The sequence below is a fragment of the Calonectris borealis genome, chromosome 1 (assembly GCF_964195595.1).
Source record: "Calonectris borealis chromosome 1, bCalBor7.hap1.2, whole genome shotgun sequence".
Lineage (NCBI taxonomy): Eukaryota > Metazoa > Chordata > Aves > Procellariiformes > Procellariidae > Calonectris > Calonectris borealis.
In genome coordinates this window covers 29,260,162-29,282,302 of record NC_134312.1, presented here as the reverse complement: position 1 = coordinate 29,282,302, position 22,141 = coordinate 29,260,162, and the positions used below count along the sequence as shown (strand labels likewise).

The following is a 22,141-nucleotide window of genomic DNA, read 5'->3' as shown; positions in this document are numbered from 1 at the left end:
AATGTATTAAAAATCTGAAGTAGAAAACAGACAGTATTTTCTGATGAAAATGATACTGTCTCAACACACTTTTGTCATTAATTAATAAACTGTTTTGAGTATAGTCACAGCCTTGCGATTTGAAACAATTCCTTTTTACAATAATACACTTTTTACAATAATAAAATTTATTAACGTATTTGTGTCCACTGGCCTTGTAAAGACCAATTTCTAGGAGAGTCTGAATAAAACCATGACAGTCCTGCTGAATTCTGTGAAGCCTGAGTTTCCCTTTGTTAAAAATCAAAATGTGTCAGAAATCTACTGACTCAGAATAAAATTGCAGGTTACAATTTTACCCTTGGGCTTAATCAAACATGCGGTGTAATATCAAATTTATTGTGTACTTTTGCTTTGAGCTTTGCTGACATTTCAATGCCATCAGCTGTAGAAATGTCGAAAAATGTGATTGTCTTTTTCTGCATTTGGATATGGTGCCACGGTTCACCTTGGCTTTAACAAGTTTCATGATATTGTCCATTTTTTAAGCTGATAGAGGCCATTTTAAAGATCATATTTGTGTATATAAAGAATCTCATATCACTAAGGTTATTATCATGAAAAACTACTGTACTACTTTTCACATGCTACTATATCATTGATTTTAAAGTCCACAGTTCTTTATTACCATATTTATGAATGCAAAGATTATGTGATGGAATATGAAAAATATATAAATAATTTACTGCTTATTTTTTTCCTTTCAGATATTCATAATTGTTATATTTTAGACCCCAAAGCATATTTTTTTAATCTTAATCAAACAAAGAAATAAACCTGTAAGAGATGTATGCATTCAGTATCATATTGCAGATACACTTTGTTTTTCAAGCGGATAAAAAGCTTTCAAGTGGCTAGGACACATGTATTATGCCCTTGCATGTGTGTAATGTATATATATATTGTTTTAGTGTACATGCATATAAAAAGGCATAAAATAAAGTAGAGGTTTGAAATCTTATTTGTTTTCTGTATTAGTTATGTTGTGAAAAATACTGTTCATCTATGTTTGAAATTAGCGTTGAGTTTTCTGCTATTAATTTCTTATTTTATTCAGGCATCTCAATTTTGTGAAGAAATCTTAATAGCGCTTAGAAGAATACCATCTTTCCTGCATTTGATACAGAAATAAAAAAGTAATTCTTTCTCAACAACGCCCTTTCTTCAAGGATCTCAAAGTACCTCTTATACGCTGGAAATGAATGTTTGCAGACACTGGTGAAGTAGGTATTATTACTGTATTTTAAAAACATGAAAGGTGAGACATGGGAGGCCTATATGGTTAAATCCACAGATCAAGGTGTCTAACTGCATCTCTGTGGTGAAAGCCCTCTCAGCTCGCATGCTCACGTATGGAGGCTGTGGCAACAGCAGCTCTCCTATGTATGGCAAACCCTGCTTGTCCCAGCTGCCACTGGAACAGGGTACATAGGGATGCCAACTCCTTACATTGGTGGTATCTCTTGAGACCCTTTGTCATGAAAACATTCCCTCATCTGCCATCTAATCAGGGTGTGCTTACACTCTTTTTAAGAGAAGTTTCCACCAGCTAAGTTATCTAGGCACCTGTTTTCAAGTACGTCCAGACATGCTTGTCTCAATACTGCTGACCTAGTGGACACCCATCTGCTGCAATATCGCAACTGAAAAGGTGTGTTCAAGCACAGTGTTAACACAGAACTGATGCAAAATTTGCTTAAGCTCACAGGATCTTATGCCGTAACTGAGAAAACGCAGCTCTCCTGAAAGCCAGTGCTAAAACTTTAAAACTGTGTTTTCTTCGTGCTTTGTTGCTGATGTCCTTTAGGAAATAAGATTCTTTATTTTCTTTCTGTAACTATGAAGTCCATATGAAATGCTACTTATTCAGTGCCGTGTGAATATCAGTGATTACCTTTTAACATAAGTGCAACTCAAAAGATTATTACACTCTGATTAGTGCTTGTTATTTTTGTTTGTTTCTAGGCTCCTGTTTTTCTGTAGACCCTCATCTGCTGCCTACAGAGAATGCTGGATAGCATATGAAAGAGAAATGAGCTTTAAGTGACATTCACACGTCCTGATCTGAGCTATTTGCAATTATTTTATAATCTTACAGGGGAAGCATTAACAGCTGATTAAGACTATAAATGCTGCAGGTAACAGCCACAAGGGTAAGTCGTGGAGAGCCTACTGTTGCCGGTCTGGCTGGGATCCTTCAAATTGGAAGCCAAATGTTAAACACGCTCCATGACTGACTGAATTCTGAACTGCTCTTCAGCCGTCCTCCTAAATACAGAGTGACTTTGTAGCCGTGAGTATTGAAAGCTATCACTATTATCCAAACTTCTGTGTTCAAATTTTGTCTTACCTGTTAGGTGAATAGGTACTCACCATCCTGCAGCATCTCTTACTTTTCTTTAACCATTCTGTATAAAAATCCATCACCATCTCTGTCCCATTTAATGTCTTTTTTGCCAGTGTGATCCCAATTTCCTCTTTCTATTTAGTGTTGCCTGTTGTATCCAGTTTAGTATTTTGGGCTTTTCCACAGAGTCTAATCTGTGGGGGTCAATCACAGTGCCATTTGTGGTGGTCAGAGACCACATACAGACTGTTCCAGGTTGGAGGATCATCTTGACATCTGGACTGCAAGTTAGCTGCCATCAGGTGCTCATGGAAGGCCCAATACAATGGCTGCATCCCTAACATGCTGCCCTTTATTTCTTTTTAATAGCTATCTTTTCTGCATCATGTATGATCCATCACCTCAGCAAGCAGCTCTATACAGGGGCTGTGCCTGTCACTGCTTGTCACCACCACAATGACCTGACTGCCTGAGTATACTGTGGCAAGACAATACAAATCAGAGAAGGGTGTCAAAAACAGTGAAGCTTTGGGAAAGAGACAAATGTGTTATTATGTGAGCCAATATCCCAGTGCTTGCTGTGGGAGCAATCATCTGTTCTGCCTAGGCCTGTGAACTGGTGCTGACAGTGATCCTCAGCTCAGCAATGCACATAGGACATTGTCCAGCTGCCACTGGCTGGAGCTGATGTGAAGGTCAGTTGCACTGGGTGATGCTGGTTTTTGGCTACTGTCATTCTCTATCTTTGAGATGATCAAGAACAATTTTAAATTCCAGGGTGCTATCCTAATAGTCTTGTACCACGATCTACCACCATTTCTTTACTATGTGTATGCCCTTTTCTAGGTACATCAAGAGTTCATTTCATTTCCCTTACATTAAAATAAAAGGTGTTAATGTAAATGTCATTGCAAGCAGAGCTATAGCAGGTTTTAATGTTTTAATCTCGGTTTGCAATCAACACGGAAAGCTTAGAGTGGCCATAACGTACTTAATTTCAAAATCATTGCCAGAAAAACAAAGCCAAAAATCCCATTAATTTTGAAAAAGTGAACTACATCAGAATGAAGAAACTTCTTAAAGAAGAAACTGGAAAGGACAGCCAAAAGGGGAAAATATGAATTAAGGAAAAACTTGCAAAAGATATAGCGAGATTTTCTTTTTTTCCAAACACGTGAAGAACAAGAAGCTTACAAGAAGAAAACAAGAGTTTGTAGAGATGTTAGATAATCAAGGTATGCAAAAAAGATTTAGTGAAGATAAAGCTGAAACTACAAGTATTTTTTCTGCATCTGTGTTAACTGTGGAGAAACTTGGGTCCCATGTCAGAAGCCCTTGAAAAACAGGTTCTGACATCAAAGCATCTGTTTCAACAAAAGAATTCATGGAAAGAAGTTACAAAATTAAAAGATAATTTAGCGTGTACAAAATCAAGAACTTGAGAGTAATTTAGGTATGAGGATGCCAGATTATTTACTACAGTGTGTAACTTTTTGCTTTAAACTGCTTTGATACCTTTTGATAAGGAAAGGAAGGTGCATATGTGATGCTGATTAAAAAAAAAAAAATTCCAAGGAAGATCAAGAAAACTACTTGTTCCCATTTGAACTGGGCAAATACAAACAGAATAGAAGAATAGAATTAGTAGATGTGAATAAATATAATATATTGTGTGAGGAGAAGCTCTGTGGCTTTTGTAAAGCAAAGTCATCTTGCAATTCCAAAAGGCTTTTTACAATGTTCCTTGTCAAGGACCTGTAAAACAGACTACACTGCCATTGAGTAAGAGGGAATGTTTTTGAATGGATGAATAACTGCTCAAAATGTAGAGGAAAAATAAGTTTATATAGTCAATTTTCTCAGTTGAGGGAGACTTGTAGCAGAGACCTACAAAAGTGTGTGCTAGACCTGTGCTCTTCAACACAGTAGAAAATGGGTGGGTGAAAAGTGAGATGATAAAGTTTGCTGGTATTACAAAGTTATTCAGGACAAGAAGAATGATGACCAACTGAGAAGAGTTGTAGAACAGAATACTTGGTAATAAAAAAGCAAGTTAAATGAAATGTAAATAAATGTTAAGTATGTCCATGGGGAAAAATAACCTCAGCTTTAATTATATATAAATCTAACTTAACATACACAACCTGTCACTCAGGAATGAGATCTTCAACTTATAAATAGTGGATAAGTGTAGAGAAACAGTTCTATGAAAACGTCAGCTCAAAACAGAAAATATCATTTCGCCTCTATGCAACTCCACAGTGTGCCCTCATCTCGAACACTGTATATACTTCTGGTTCACTTTTCTCCCCTTCCTCCCCAAGTCAGAAGGATACAGAGAAGGTTACAAGGATGATCAAAAGTATGAAACAGTTTCAGCACGATTTTTAATTAAACATCTTAAGACTCTTCAGGCTAGCAAAAAAGACAAGTGAAGAGGGATGTAACAGCATTTTATAAAATCATCAAGGTTATAGAGGAGTTAAAAAGGGAATGATTGTGCAGAGAGAAAAGGGAGCTGTCAGATGAACTTAAAATATGGCAAGTTCAAAACAAAAAACAACCCCTCTTCATGTAATTAAGTTACTACAGGACATTTGTGGTGTTAAAAGTTGATAGAGGCTTGAAAAAGAATCGGAAAAAAAATGCATGAACTACCCAAAAAGGCTATTGAATAAGAAGAATTATCTAGTTCAGCTAGTTCTGAACTGCAAATATGTGTGGCCTGGAAGAGTAGACTCAGGAAATATAATTGTTCTTGCATAGGCATTTGTGCTGGCTAATGTCAGAGACAAGATAATGAGCTACTTTGAACTTGGTCTTACCTGGTACAGAGATGAGTGGTCTATTATGTTGTCTACTTATTTTTTATATTTCATTAAACAAACATTCCTTTTCTTATATATCCCTATAAACAGAATTAACAAGTGCATAGCTCTGTTTCTTGTTGTATTCGGTACAGTTTTCTTTCTAGACAAGTTTATTTAAGTAATTAAAACATGCAATGGAGCACAGGACACTGCTACTGTAGCCACGAAGAATAGTGACTTTGTGTTTCTGAGGTGTTCATTGTAAAAATATTATATTGCTATTAATAATTACCTTTTGTTGTGCTAAGTTCTTGCTTAAGACTGCTCACATTTGAGGATGCAGGGATTTCTAAGCCTTTCTTTGTTTTAAGGACTCCACTAGCCCCACAAATTAGAATTCAATAATCAAGTGGAACATGCTATATGGGTTACACCTATGTAGCCAAGCTGATCATCCTCTGTTTTGCTTGAGGGTCAAATTTGTCTCATTAGCAATTCTGTACATATGTTAATCTCCAACCTCAGCTAAAAGCACTTTTGTCAGAGAAGCCCAGGCGTGAATGAGAGAGAAGTTTATGCAAGGCTCAACACCTGTCCATGTTCCAAGGACATGGAAGCAGACTGCACAGGCTTGGGCTGAGGGCCACAGAGCATTTTTCACTGTGGATTGGAAAGAGGAGCCAGTCCCTGAGACCCCTTCCTTTCTGCCCTAATGAGTTCTCTGAGGAGGGAGTGACAGAGCAAAGTCAAGAGAGCCAACCAGGCACTTTCTCCTGGACAGTGTGCGAGCGCACCGCAACTGCCCTTTCCACTTCCACAACTGAGATCTGTTTCCCAGCACATTTCATATTTCACATGGCATGCGAGTGAATTAATCTTCACAGTGTTCCTACGCAGTAGGTAAATGTTGCCATTAAATAAAAAAATCCCGACTTGTCAGAAGACAGGAGCCAGGCAGTGACAGGAAGGCTTCTGAAATTACCCTGCGGCTGGGCTCAGGATTCAGGAATTCTTTTCATTCCTGGTATTGCGTTGAGGTCATCTCACTCTTTGATGTAGCCTAGAAAATGAAATGAGCTATTAAAATCTGGATACATTTCCCCATTAAATTAGAAACATTTACAAGCCCAGCATTGCACATAAAATTTAGATAGCATTTCTCATGATAAAATTATAACTAGATTTTGGTTTTCGTACATTTTGGATTGTGTGACCTCTTTCTCTATTTGGCTTGTGGTTTACTTCATTACGTAATTGTTACATCTACTTAAAGGTCAGCCAAAGTAAAATTATATTTTGTCGGAGGTGAGATGTAAACAAATGTTTGATCTTGCCCTTCCATTTTTCATAGGCCTTTTGCAGAGCTGGGTTATAATGTGCCAGTAATCATAAAAGGACATTATATTTTAGAATCTGTATTGTATTATTCATAAATATTTCAAGGTACCTGCAAACCTAGGTTAAGAGCTATCATGTCTCAGGAAGCTAAAAAGGCAGCTATTGTGCATTCATTGCATTCTGTACAATACAACCATGTTTCTGCACAACTGGACACATATGAATATTTATTTACAATGCCCAATTTCATCACTTGGCTTGAAAGTAATCAACTAAACCAAGAAAAGAAAGCAAGGAATTCTTTCGAACCCTGTGACTCTATATCTAAAATCTAAATCCCAAATATAAATTATTGAATACTTTGTTTTAAGAACTTCACCATTTGTTCACTGCATTTTTACTTTAAACAAATGCTGTAGATACAGATGCAGTCTTTTTGCATTTACACAGGGCTGGTGTTATTAAGAATATCCACATGAGAAAAGGTTACAAAGATGATCCCTGTAAGAAGGTGAATCAGATAACATATATTGTAATATAGAGTACTTTTTGCTGTAACTGACTGACACGTTTAGAAAAGCTGATACTTTGATGAGAAGATCAACTGCACAATATTCTCCCAGCATCTCCTCCAGAGTCTCAATGCAAACTAACATAAGGATGCAAAGTATGTGTCAAGAGAAATAAACACACATTAAACCAGACATTCATTTTCCTCAAACTAAGCTCTGAAAGCATATGCAACAAAATACTGGGAGAAGGTAGAAATGCCGACTTTACACCAACAGTCACATTTCAGATAAAGAAAAGCTTTTATATGAAGTTGTAACCACAGTCCCTAGCATAAAATATTAATAGTTCCAGCTATACCACTTTATAACTGAGGAGAAAGTGTTCCTAGGAGAGAATCATTTGATTAAAAAAATCCTGCTGTTCAACAAGTATATAGTATTTGTAATTAAAAATGTTTATCTGTTGGCTAATACCTAGGAACATTGGTGATTTTATTCGGGTGCGTAATCAGAGCTTAACATAAAGCAGCCTCATATAAAATTGCAAAGGACTATCATTGAGCTCATATACAGATCTTATTTTTAATAACTTGATTAACCTAAAATGCTCTTCCTGTTTTTTGTGAGAGAAGAAGTCTAGTTAAATGTTGTATTCCTTTGTCCTCTTTTCTTAAAATAGCCTGGGAGGAACTGAAAGGCATTGTACTTCCCCTCTCTATATGCTGGAGGTCAGGGATTTTTGCTTCGCACAGGGCACCTCTGCCTACCTCTGCCTTACCCCCCTACAACATCCAGAAGAGGTGGCAAGCTGCTTTTGACAACGTGAACCTCGCTACGTTCAATGTGAAAAGGGAGCTGGTTGTGGTCAGATGTGGGCAGCAAGTTGTCATTTAGAAAATAGTTCCCAACTAATGGATAAAGTATTTTTAAGCATGCTGGAATGGTTCCACAGCCAAGCTGTTATAAATGAATAGGTCTTTTGTTGTGAGCCTTGATCTCTTCCCTCCTTCCTCCCTTTCTCCCTCCCCCCCCTCTTTGTCAGGGTGAGTCAATATCTTTCTAATTGGGTGTCCTTTCTGGACTTTTTTCCCAGGTTTTAGGCATTAAGAAAGTTCAAATCCTTAAACACCTAGCCCTGGTGCCCAGAAACCATTTTTTCTTTTAACAGATTTATTGCTTCAAGAGGTATTCATTTCAGAAGGCTCAACAGTATTGTTATGGGGTTTTTTGCTGCACACAGAAAATGTAAAAGGAACTCAGTTGTACTTCAGTAAAATGGCATTATCATCCCAAGAATGAACAAACTGATTTGTTATGTCCTTAACAAGAAGCCAGTCAACTTCTAAATAGTGTTGTGGGATTGTTCCGAAACCGTGGCCCAGCACGCTTTCAGAGATAACTACCCTGCTATCTCGGTGGTAGCTCTTATTTTGTCATCACATCCGTTCTGACGGCCTGAGGAAAGCGAAAGCGGGTAAAGTCGACTCTGTCAATAATACCGCAGGTGAGCTAGGCCAAACTTGAACACTGATAGTTGGGCAAGACTGAAAATCTGGTAATGGTGCCTCCTGATAGAGCTCCTGACATGGTCCTGTGGAAGATGATTGACAGGTGTTTTTGCTGATTTCCCAAATTCTTGTCTTGAGATTTTTGACAAATAATTACTGCTTGGAATTCATTGGAACCTGCTGTCCCAGGATCTCAGGCAAATATAACCTCCCTGGGAAGCAAATACTGCCATCCTTATTTCATAGATAATAAAAAGAAGACATGCAAAGATTAAGTGTTTTGCTTGTAGATACAGTGAAAGTTTGTGGTAGATTTTAGAAGAGAGTTGAGGTTTCCTGCATTAAAAAAAAAAAGGCAATAGCAGATGCAGAAGAAATGTGTTTGAAGAAACGTAGCTGGGATTCAGAATTTAGGTGCACTGAGACTGTATTCAGTTTGAAGCTTGAGCGATTTTTAGAGAAAAAATGGAATCCCTCATCACATTAGAGTGAGATTTTATACATTTCTTTGTGAAGAACAGAATGAAATGATTGAACTGTATAAACCATTTATGCATAGGGATGGTCTCTTGTATGGACAAAGTCTGATGTCTGAGGTAAAGAAAAAGCAGCTCTTTGCAAATTAGTATAAGATCTCATTGTGTGTAGAGTGCAGGAATTATTCCACACGTTTATCACTGACTTCTTGCACTTATCCCTGAAATACCTGGTGTTGCCTGCTCTCTGAGACAGACTGCTCTGGGAGAGTCTCTGGAGTGACTCAACATGGCAGCTCCTCGGTTCTGCCCCCTCACCGCGTAAGACCATGTGTGTAATGGGAGCTATAGAGCATCCGTGAGCAAAGGGGAGTGAAAGTCAGTGCCCCCCTGCAATGCTGCGTTCCTCTGTCTTCCCACCTCCTTCTGAAATTACCTAGGGAGAAGAAACTAGACATTGAAATTCGACATCTAGCAACTGTAAATAAAAGTACTCACGTATTTTACGGTGCAGTAATAGTCTATCTCCAGTCCTTGCTAGGATGCTGTTAAAAAAGACTATTGGGTACGTTCAGAAATTTGGATTTCCTCCCTTTTATCTCTGTGAATCATTGCTAGTGGATATGAAGTGAGAAAGTCAGAAAACTGAAGACAGAAAACTGTTGGGGCAAATTCTTTTTCTCCATAATGGTCCATGAGAAGGACACACAGTCTATGTTTCTTTTCTGGCTAACAGTTAAGGAAGTGCCAGCTTGCCTCTGCAAGCAGTGTTACCTTCTTTCTGGGTAGTCTACTTGGACAGACTCTCCAAACCTGCCTGCCCGGCTCTCCAGCATCTTCCTTCCACTTTTCTTCTTCATTTCCACTAAATGAAAAGAGGGTTGAATTTTATACCGCTTTAGACTGACGCATATGAGTTCAGAGGAATAGGACGAAGCAGAATGATGATCAGAAATGTCACTGGGCATGTACAGATCAGTTGCCCCAGCTCTGGAAGTCACCAGATTACAGCTAACGTTCTTGGGTTTAGTAGTTCAGCTGCAAAAGATATTACCTTGTTTTTACATGAGTATTAGTGGCACTTTCTTTGTAAAAAAATAAAATAAACAAACATTGCTATTTTGTGTATAGCAGACTACTGCATGTGTTCTGCGAATGATTCGAGTCTCTCGGTATTCACTGTCTGAATAAATATGGAGTAGTATCCCTGCATTGGCCTTTTACTTGTGAGTCATGGCATAAATTAAAAGCAAAAATTAAAAAAATCCCCCAAATCCTCAACTCCAACTTCCTTTCCAAGCTCTTATGAGTGTTTTCCACCAGAGCCTCCCTTCTCCTAATTCTGTAGTGGCCTATTCCTAAGGCGTCATTCCTTACTTCATTTATATTTTTGGAGGTATAAATGAAACAGGCTGGTTCCCATGAGATTGGAGAATTGCAGCCGCTTTGGACTTGTTTAAAACATGTGCTAACAGGCCACTTTGGCAGATGATAATTGTTACTCATTTACAGTAGCAACATGAAAATGAGTCATAAATCCTAACTCAAATCACGTATGTTCACACTTCAGTCTCAGCCCTCAGTTTCTACACAGGTAACTCCCTCACGCAATTATTTGTCCTTAGCCCTACTCTTAGGGAGAGGAACATATTCCTTCTGAATTCTATATACGCTTTACCTATACCTGCCCTTCATGGGACATGAGTGGGGGTTCTCAACTGCAGTTACATTATAGAATCTCAAACCTTCATTTACGTAGAAAAATCTGACTTCTTAATGTTGTTTGTCAAATGTGCTTCTCTTACTGGCTGATGGGAAAAACGTTCATGTGGCTGGAATATTCCAGCAATAAATAGCTCTTCTGATTATCAAATGCCTCGGCTCCACTTCAGCATTTAATCACCCTCAAAAGCCATAAATTGCCTCATATACTCCTCCACTATGAACATTGTCTCTTAATCAAACTGGATTAATAAGTTTAAGAGACATTACCCATTTATATGTGAATTTTGGTAGGTCATGAGAATAATGAGCCAGATGTACAGGAGATGTAAAGAGCAATATAAGTTGCAAGTCCATAACTTAAAGCTTATACAACATGCAGAGAGCAGAAATACGTGATATTAGCAAAGGAAGCGACCAACAGGTTCATGGTCATTTACACTTGACATAATGTATTTATTTACATTCAACATGAAAATGTTTAAATACTTTCTTGGCCCTAATGGGGTCAAAGACACGCTTAGACATGTTGACGGGGGTAGTTTTCAGTACTGTCTGATACTCGGTACTGCCTGTATTTTCACTTGGAAAGGGTTTTGTATCCCGAACCAGAACTAAAAGTTTGCTCCAGAAACCCTTCACGTATTGATTTTATAGTACGGTGAAGGAGATTGCTTAAATGGTTTCATTATTGCCATTTTTGTAGTTTAGATTTACATATCAATTACTGTATATATGTTATTTAACCATACTTAAAGAAAATAGCCCAAATACGTGCTTATTCTAGGTGCTGGAAGCATTCTTGCCGATAGCTGTCCATAAACATCTACTGTACACACACCTTACCATGGCTCATTAACTGTATGTATTAGAAATTAAAGTTTTTAATTGCTTGCTTATCCCAAAGTACTAAAACTCAACTATGTGGGCTATCACAAAGTACAACATAAGCAAACCCCGTCCGCATACGGCAGCAAGGAGTGTGTGTGTGAGTTTGTGTTTTGAATCGTAAAAGTTGTAATGAAAATATTTTATGGTGGGATCCTCTCAGTCCCATTTCAAGAGCTTCAGATCTGTGACACTATGATACAGGCTGTGCTAATCTAAATATAACACCGACTTGGTACAGCAGTGTATGTATTCACAACTGGAAACAAAAAAGCTAGGTTTTGCTAGAGGACTGCAGGTGTAGCCTGTGGTTTGCAAAGGTAAGTGAGCTATCATAAACTGAACAAATTTAAATCTTAATTTTGCACAGAGTATAGCACAGGTGACAACAGTACAACTTTTCCAGTCTTAACAGAGCCACGTCCCCTTTAATTGATTTAGTTATATTATCAACCTCCCAAATTGCACATGGCATGCAGAAAACTGATTCTTTCCCAACAGTGATATTTTATGAGATTGCCTGTGGTTTTATAAATAGCCAGAATGTTTTAAAATGAAACCCAAATCCAAAGACCAAAAGGAAGACTTAAGTAGAAAGAACCTAGTCATAAATTAATGAAATTAAACATTCTTCATACATTAAAAAATAAATTGTAGTATTGATTAATGCAGTGAGAAGCACAATTCCATCCCATTGCTACCATATTATTGTCACTTCAACCTGAACTTGCAATTTTCACAAGTTCCAGTATTTATCTTTGGAACTGTCACCTGTCATGCTTAATGAAACTAACTGACAATTGTATTTCTTTTAGTACATTAATATAATTAGGGTTTTTTAAAACCCACTTCAGGGTTAAAATAAATCATAGAACTTCATTAACTATTGCAAGATAAGAAATCCAGCTTGCTGCTTTTTTTCTAAAGTACTGTAGGTTTGCCTTACTGTTACTTTGTCTCCTTTAATAAATATTGATTAGGATTAAATACTTTATAGTATATCTTTTTCCATTCATGAGTTCTAGGCATCCACCTTCACAAATGAGGATAAATGTATAATCTCATGGTCTACTGTAGCATATCCTTTACGCATGCACATTGTGAGTGTTGTTAACTATGGGTGTCTAGACAGATACTTAGACAAACACTAATGTATATGTACAGAAATCTGTTGTGTATTTCTAAAACCTTCACTTTATTTTACCAAATTCCCAAGTTGTGTATTTCTCTGCAAACTGCAGAGCAAATTAATGTAATATTTTACAGATTGCCATATCCATGGGTCAAGATTCTGATGTCGTTTGCAGCAATGTGAGGCCAAAGTCACTCCATTGTTCCCAAGTTCACTCATTTATGTTGAGAAAATGAGATCAAATATCTTCTGCTTTATTTTAAAAAGTATTATACTGTCTCCTTTGTCACAGGAGCTTGTTGGTGCTATTCACCACTTCTCATTCCATAACAAATCTCATAAAGGAGAAGAATTTAAGTGTGACAAGACATTAGAAGCTGTGGATGTCATAAGAGAGAGTTCTTTTTTTGTATTATAAAGGAAAAAATAGCATACCTTTGTGTTTCTGCTTACCCTCATGTTTTGTCTTTTCCAGCTACAGTTTTATAAAAAGAAAATTCAATGGCTGATAACTTAGATGTTTCTGAAGATTTAGGGTTTTTGTACTAATTCTTCATATATGGCACCAAGCTTTTACAGCATGACCTGCATAATTTTCACATGCTCACAGATTATTTCAGGTGTTCTTCTTTAATTCTTAGCAAATTTGATCCCATTACAATGGCAGGCAGAAGGAGATACTTATTGAATATAGGCCTTGAGTGCTCCTTCACATAAATTTCCAGATGTAAATTGTATTTTTTTCCCCAAGAAAATAAGACCTTGGTGATGCTATGGTGTTTTGAGAGAGCACTTCAGTAACCCTTTCCTAAATTTTACATGATTCTTTTTCAGAATGACCCACAAAGGGTAATATGAGAAGGCAAGATACAATTCTGGTGAGAAGTATTTATTGTTTTGGGCTGAGAGTGCGGGGTGACCATAGGAGGACTGCTCCCATTCCCAGCCCCAGAACAGACTGATGCTGAGGTGGGGAAAAATGGAGCGGGCTGGAACATCGCACGTCCCCGCTGCAAGTGACAAATGCCTGAGAAAAAATGGCAGTAGCATTTGTGCTACTCCCTTGATTTACTCCTTAATTATATTTATGGTGTAAAGTAATTAAAAGTATACCTTTTACCCTAAAAACCAGGTGTCAAATCTTCTTGAAGCCCACAATAAAAGTGTACTTGAAAGTTTAACTAGACTCTGAAGAGTATTGGATCAAGCTCAGGATTGGTTTACCACTATTACATTGAAAAAAATTATTTTACTAATATAGCAAAATTGGGCAAAAATCAGGGAACTGGTCAGAGAACCAGGACTGGAACACCAGAGATTCTACAGTGAAAGCTCCCATGCCACAATTGCTTAAATTTTACTTGGCTGTAGATCATGGTTATCAGAACTTTACTTTTATTATAATAAACTGAAAATCCAAATAATTTGTTGAGAAGATGTAAAGCTCACTTTGGAAAACCACAGAAAAGTATTTAACTTGGTTTTGTTGATCATTGATGATCAAGGTAACTTACAGACTGCTGGCATTTATATCTTGAAACAATCTCTGAGAGAGAGCAGCTAGTGTGTTAGAATTATAAAATAATTGAGTACAAACTATCTTACTTTATTTACAATCATAAAAGAAAAAAAACAGCTCAGACGTCAAAATAACTGCTTGTATAAGTTTACAGGAGCCTGTTTATAGCTCTTATAATGTAAAACAATGTTAAATGAAATTATACTTTAACATTATGACTTTTACAGCATTTTCATTAATACTTTGAAATGTTTGAAATAAACCGCAGAAAAAGGCAAAGAGAAATGAAGGAATTTGTACAGTGTAATAGGTTTCCTCTCTAAACTAAAATGTAATCATTTCTTTTAAAGGGAAAACACTAACATTCCAGGGATTTTATGGCCACATACACACACTCTCTCTCTCTCTGATATGTGGCAGGTATTACACACCTTAATGGGGAATATAATCGTGTCCACCATTCAGTGGGCAGGACTGCATCCCCATATATGTGATCCAAAAGTACCAGCTATATGGGGGACCCTTTGAATCTAACTTGTGTTTTCTGATTTTATTAATATTTTAGCTGAGGTATTATCATATTAATCCATAAATATTTGGTTCTTGTATGGTTGGTAGATTATACTTGCTATTAATTGCCAGAATACTTGTCTGTATACTTTTTGGAGTTAATGTCTCTGTGGCGATATCAGAACTATAAAATACCTTTCAGTACTGCTAATTAAAACAATACAACTGAAAGTATTTTAAAACTAATAGTCAGTATGATCACTATGCAGTCCATGAAATAGTATAGATAAGATAATTTCCTCTTGTGTCTTTCTAGCTATTCCAGCAAGTCTAAACGATGAGGAAGGGAACTTGGGCAAAAGCCAAGTTGTCCTTAGCTTTTCTTTTGCTGCCTGGGGAAAATACCCATCCTCTGAGCATAGACACAGAATTATATCAGACCTGGACCCAAGAGTTGCATTACTGTAATTTAGCTAAGCAAGAAACTGAGGCAGAAGACTATTTTTCTTTAACTCCTTATTTTAGACAAGTAAGGGTGCCTTTTTCCATCTTTACTTGCATGGCTTGCCAGGATGCTCATCTGTCAATGTAGAAAAGCAATAACTTTTTGATCCAAATGAAGTTTTGTAATCATGTGATTTTGTAATGTTCTTTTGTAATGTTATTTTGTAATTTTAGTTCTGTCCAGTCTAGAGATTTGTATGGTCCTGGCTGGCAAAAAACCCCATTATTTTAGGCAAATATACAAACAAAATCACGATAGTTAAAAATACCAGTAGAACTGACTGAGTTTTATTTTTATGTTTGTTTTTCCCATGACCTGTATTTTACATATAATATCCAAATGAGCATTTGTTGCTAAGACTTTAGTCTAGTCATTTACATGGATGCCAAAATGAAAAACCAAGAAGATATATTCAGGTGATTAAAGAAAATATTGATTATGGGTTAGAACAAAGAGAGGAAAAAAAGACCTCATGAAATATTTTACTTCAAGAAAACTATAATTCATAAAATTTTTGCAGTACTGTTTTTTTTTTCTTTGTGAGTTGTAAAGATATGGGTGAGAAATGACTGTGCAAGATGGCACAGTTGTGAGTGAGAAGCATGAAACTTCTGCTTGTATGTATAGCAATGACATCAAAGACTTGATTGTGCATTCAGTATTATGGACTCATAATATGCAAATGCATTCTGTTGTTAATACACATTCACAGCAAACATGTTAGTGGTTCCAAAGGAGCTGTTACAATATATGCTGTGAATATGTATTAGGAATAATACACAATATGTAAGTAAGAACATTCTATATTATGAAAGTATAACACAGAATGCACAATATTTTTAATACTCATTCATAGTGTACTCTCTGGCAGCTCAAAAGGAGCAACTGTACTGTGTATTATGAACTCATATTGAAGATGCACAAAATTAACTAATTTTTTATAGATCTCTGGATGTGATACCATGATCTCACACAGCAATATAACATACAGTCTTCTGTTCCACTGCGTTATTTATGCTATTTGTAAAATATGCTTGTTTTAGTATTTTTCATTTTAATATTTTTAGGAAGGATTGACTAGCTATTCTTTTCATATGGAAATATGTTTATTTTTGTGGAATTCTAGATATGGTATTTTTGCAGACGTCATTTGATATCGGCAATTAGTTTGATACTGCTGAGAAAAGGTAATGTAAATTTCATGAATACTCACAATTGTAAGGAATGTGCATAAAATACTAACGTAGAATAATGCCAGATCCAGATGCTGCTCAGGTTGCAGAAGCAAAAGGAGCCTTGTTAACCGGAAAAGCAACAGAAATATTTGGCTTAGTTTTTTTTTGCTTGCTATGAATCCAGCTTCTAGGATTATTATGACTAAGTGGTTCAGGTAAATTCATTAAGTTATTCTAAATTTACTAAGTCTCTATATAGTTCATGTTACAATATTCTGTGTTCAGTTAGCCACACTTTTTAACCAATATTCCCTTAAACTTCCTGTCCCATTAACTCAGAAGATGCTGTGGTCCATCATACGCCTTTGCAGAAATGATCCTTAATGTCAAGACAAGTTCCAAATAATCTTGAATGCATTAAAATTCAGTACAGAGTTTGAAACATTCACTTTTGCTGAATTTCAAGTTTCTCCTGAAGTCCTAAAAAAGTTTTTTATTAAGGTGCAATATTAACTGCAGAGTGAAAAGCTGAATAACTGAAGGGAATATATGCAAATAAATTAACTGTTGCAATCCAGCACACTTAGTTGTAATTGAATACCGAATATTTCTTCTTGACTTATTTGCAGGAATGTAATGAATTATTACTTGACATTTTGTTGTGATGAAACGTCATTTTGCGTGCCTCAATATATGATCTGTTACTTTTTCATGTGAGATCTATTACCTGCTTGAGTGAGCTACTTGCTTGAGCTTGCTAAGGAATATCTGAAACTACCATAAACCATGCCATGTGATGTGTTTTGCCCTAAGTAGGATAAAGCTTGTTGAGCTGAATTCATCTTCATGCAACTCTTCGGACTTCATTGGGGTTACATCAGAAATAATTCATCTCAGAATATTTTATTTTGTTTTACTTCATAATTTATCAATTTTAATGAAATCTTTGCCATCTGTGTTAGAAAATATTTTACAGAAACAAAATATTTCTTATACTATTATACTTATACTTGCTATAAACAGAAAAATAAAATGGCAAAAATTACCTTTCATATTTTAAATTCATGTTTACACTGAGTTTAATTCTCAATTGCCAGCTTAGGCGAGCACAAAGCAGTCATTAAGCCTCATATTCTCTTTCTCCCCGCTGTGGAGTCCATCCTGTGGCAGAAAACCATCAAACCTGGACAAGAATCATTTACGGTAGAAAGACTTCTTCTTGCTCCCAGGGTAATGTACAGCATTACTGGAACCAATTGCTTCTCTAAAAGAGAATGCATTTCTTTATTCCATTTCTGGTTATGAAAGGAGTTGAATCTGCATTTTAGGCATCCTATTGTTTATTTGTTTCTATGTTTGAGCTCTGTGGAGGTGGATTTCCTTGGACTAGAAGGGGATCGTTGCCCTGTTAGGACCAGCTGGCATCTATGGCATTGTCAATCCCACAGCACTTCAGTGGTTGTGTTTTATAGAGTACAAGTCTGCATCTACAACACAGCTGCATCCAGCTCTGTTCTGGCACCTGACAAGTTACATGGCTTTAAATGGGACGTTTTGGAGAAGGGTGATATACAAACTAGGCCATGAACACCAGGACCCAAACGTACTCCAAACCAGGCATGGCAGTGACCTTCAAATTCCCTTTTGCTGTGCTTTTATGCATATACTGCATGTATTTCTGCTTTTGATCTAAACTTAAAAAAAAAACACCAACACCAACAATATATAAGCTTCATTTGTAATACTGTTATTTCAGAAAATAATGTGGCTTTAAGTCCAAGTCTTTTCTTTAGCCCTTTTAACTATAACAGTCTTTCCATTTCAGTGTTGCCACATGATAAAATATTTAGGATAGAGATCCTGCCATGATCCTAATACTGAAAAGAGCTGTGAAGTTTAGAGTAATACATGTGTTAAAAATGCATATTACAAAGTCACAAATCATGTTCTTAGACATAGCAGAAGGATAACTTGAACTCACAGGTACTAAGGTACAAGCAATCATTCACAAAAAGATTTACTAAATATTATTGTCCATCTTTCAGAAACATTTAAGTGATCCAGGGTGTTAGGAAGGGTATAAAATGTTTCCAGTTTCCTCTGTTCCTGCTGATGGAAGGAAGTCATCCTTTAAAGGGTAGCTTTGAGGAGGGGAAGGTAAGTGTCAGGATGGGGAGAAAATTTGGGTACCTACAGCTGCATTGATCCATAAGTAATAGTTATTGATCACTTCACTGTGTAAGCAGTAATATTTTTAATAAAATATTTTTTATTTGAAGAGTTCTGCACAAATTTTCTACAGCATTGTTGAGATGAGCAACTGTGCCACCCAAAACTTCCTTCACAAGAAACAATCTGATATCCAAAAAAACTCAGACTATAAGTTTGCCTTGGAAAATTCAAGCTAGAAATATAGCTCGAGTTTTTAATAATGTGAGTAAATAATCTTTGCAGCAGTTAATTTCAGGATATTGTGGGTTTACTTTAAAAAACAACTTGTGTCTTTCTACACCACTTTCTTTCATTCAATGACAAGTCTGTTTTGGCTGGAGGCAATATCTATCGTATGGCGTGTGTAAAAGCTCAGACCAGAAAATGGTGATGACCAATTTTGTCCTGAAGACATATGATTATATTCTGTATTCTGCATTTTAATAGGAATCTGTTTTACAGAATTTTTTAATAGGGAAAAAACCTGGAAGTTTTGTTTTTGTGGGTTGGTTTTTTTTGGGTTTTTTTGGGTTTTTTTTTTGCTTTCAGGAAATTTTTACCTGCCTATTTACAAGTGTTTTGAGCTTCTTTTCACATCCATCCCAAAATATGCCATTAATGGTCTAGAAGATCATACCTGAATTTTGTGATCTAGCAATGGAAGAGCATACTGGAATACATATGTGCAACAGCCTATAACTTGGTGGCTGTGGTAAGATACAACATATCTCATATTTGTAGCCTACTTGAAAGGCTGCTGATGTTAATATCTGAACTGCCCACCTCCTGAGAATTTTCAATAACATTTTAGAATGATACATATTTTAAAGGAAAGCAATAAAACAATTATTTTAGATTAGCTGTGTATTTGTTAGAACTATGTTGTACTGTCAGGAAGTGCTGTACGGTTGTCTTATGCCAGTGAACTTTGCCTATCTGTGGTATCTCATTAACAGTGACCACATCTGGACCCATCTTTTTACAATCATCGCAGTCTTTGGTATGTAGTGTATTATGTGTTGCACAATATTTTTAATGTGCTATTTCAGTGAATTGTGCTTTTTGTGTATTGAATTCTCTTACCTTTTTTTAATCTGAATTTTGCTTAGGGTTATCTCCCACTGCATCAGTTGCAATATGGCAATATCAGTTGAAGATACTCTTCCATTCATTTACTTACTTTAAACTCTTTGTAGGCTTCTACACAGTTGAACCTTGGCAGGGGGAGCTCATCCCATCATCTTTTTTAAGCAGATAAACTGAACATCATGGAGTTTACCATGTGGGTTTCATAGATAAGGTTAAAAAAAAAAAACCAAACCCAAACACCAACCCTGGATGGTATCAGTTCTTCGTAGGCATTTATTATCCAATGAAATATTTTGAAGGCAGGGTGTGGTTGGCTACATTATTGCTCCTCCCACTGTTCTCTGCTATGTTTCCAGTTTCAGAGGGAAAAACACAAGCTTGTATGTTGAGTATGAGTCATAACCTCTCTTCTGCTACTGACTCATTTGGGAGTTTGAGGTAAGTCATTCTACCTTATGTCTCAATCGCTCTGCCCCCAGGACAGCAAGGAGAGAAGGAACTATGGAAAGTTATGCAATGTTTTCGTAGATGAAGATGTAGATATTGAGACCAATATTATTGTTATGCTGTAAGATAATAATTTTGTGTGCCCAGAATGGATTTTTTACATAGCTTCTTCCCCACATAAAACATTTTTTCTCCATTTTGTCATGAAAAAGTTTAAAGAAAGATTATGTTGTACCAGAGAACATCCTAGGTTACTCAAACACTTAAAAAGGATTGTATTTCTCAGAGGAAAGTATATGCACCTTTCATCACACTGTTCTCTTTTGCACCAATAATGACCAGTAATAAAGTACAGAGTGGTGCAAAATTATTGATGACTTCTGAAATAAGAGGAGGCCCTGAAGTGTGTGGAGTCTCACACAGAATTGGCTCCTGCTCAGGTACTTACCCTCTATCCTGGTTGGTTTGCAAGCATTGCAGGGAAATGCTAAACTTTAAGAAATGAACTTTTAATATCTGAACATATGCCTTAGCACTTACGATATCAAAATAAATATCCATCAGTTATAGTCTCTTATGTTAGGATGTAGATAGCCCTTGACTTGGCTATTTTGTCTTCCTACTTTTGTTTCCCCAAAAATATCTGGCTGTACACTGTAATGAGACATACTAGTAAAGTATATCTATTAAACCGTAACAAAAAATCTGCTTGTAAGTTTTAAGAAAATTACAGTTTAAACATGGACACGCTTCGATAAAGAAAGGTGATATACTATGATAGCGTAAGCAAGGTAAAGCATGTAGCTTGTGGACACCAGCACACACATGAGCAAGAATTGCAGTACTCCATGGTGTGGGCAAGAACAGAGCATGAGGCTGACAATCAAATCAATCTGTGCCATTGGAAAGAAGTGTATTTCCTATACAGAGAAAGCATGGGTAACATCGCTTGGCAGGCGACAGTGGAGGAAGTAGTTTGCTCTTTAGGGTTCAACTTTTGAAAAATGCTTGTTCTGTCCTTCGTGTTCCTTTGAATATTTTTGTATGTCCGCTTTGAAGTCCTTTTTGTAGACATATCTGTACGTTACCAGTTAAGGTACACGAGAGGGTTAGGTTTTGTTAGAACTGGTCCTTGAGAGGGGTGGAAGGACGGGGAGGACAGGCGTTGAGGCCTACGGCGTTTCACGTGCCTGCCCACCCGGCTTCAGAGGCGCAACTGGTTGACGGCAAACAATAACCGCGGCGGACAACTTCTGAGCCAGCGGTTGCACCATTAAAAGTGCCCCTGCACCGCTGCCAAGCGCTACAGCTGCAAACCCTGTCCAGGCATGAAAGCTTGCCTTTCAGATTTTTTTTTCCCTTCTTCCCTATTTCTGCTTGACGGATTTCAGCCTCCTGGGGGAATTTCCGTGGCTGGAGGCCCGGCGGGGGGCGGGGGGCAGCGAGGCGCCCCGCCGGCCGCCCCCTCGCCCCTGTCCCGGCCCCGGCCCGCGCAGCCCAGCCCAGCCCAGCCCGCGGGCCCGTCGCTGGCGGGCGGCAGGACCTGCAGAACCGCCGCCCCGAGCCGCGGCCGCCGCCAGCCGGGGTGGGATGTTTCATTGTCCGGAAATGATGGAGAAGGAGTGACTGTGGCGGCGGGGGGACAGCGGGTGTGAGTGCCAGTGTCTGCGCGCCCCTGCCCGGGGGAAGGCCGGCGGGCGGCGGGGGGAGCGGCGGGAGAGGCGGCGGCCGTCGGGGGAGACGGAGCGGCGGCGGCGCGGGGAGCGGCGCGGAGGTTCCCGCGGCTGGGGCGCGGAGGAGGGCCGGGCGCCGCGGCGGAGCGGGAGGAAATGCGGCGGTAGGGCGCGCCGCGCTGCCGGCCGCCTCCGCCGCGGCGGATGGGCCCCCCCCCCGCCTCCCGCTCAGGCACCCCC

The 22,141-nt window shown here is 37.8% G+C and overlaps 1 protein-coding gene and 1 long non-coding RNA gene across 2 annotated transcripts in view; one reads left to right on the top strand and one right to left on the bottom strand.

The window, feature by feature from the left end:
* Positions 1–722: 722 nt before the first annotated feature.
* On the bottom strand, positions 723–16,604 carry LOC142080999 (uncharacterized). The gene is made up of 4 exons (XR_012673194.1): positions 16,520–16,604; positions 9,805–9,895; positions 9,261–9,466; positions 723–6,256 (listed from the first exon to the last, which is right to left on the bottom strand). It is a non-coding gene; the product is annotated as an uncharacterized LOC142080999 (long non-coding RNA).
* Positions 16,605–20,993: 4,389 nt separating this feature from the next.
* MDFIC (MyoD family inhibitor domain containing) overlaps positions 20,994–22,141 on the top strand; it is a 54,935-nt gene continuing 53,787 nt past the window's right edge. The window contains 2 exon segments of the mRNA XM_075147373.1: positions 20,994–21,864; positions 21,866–21,879. Of these exon segments, the coding sequence (XP_075003474.1) occupies positions 21,557–21,864; positions 21,866–21,879 (322 nt within the window). The 5' untranslated portion in view covers positions 20,994–21,556.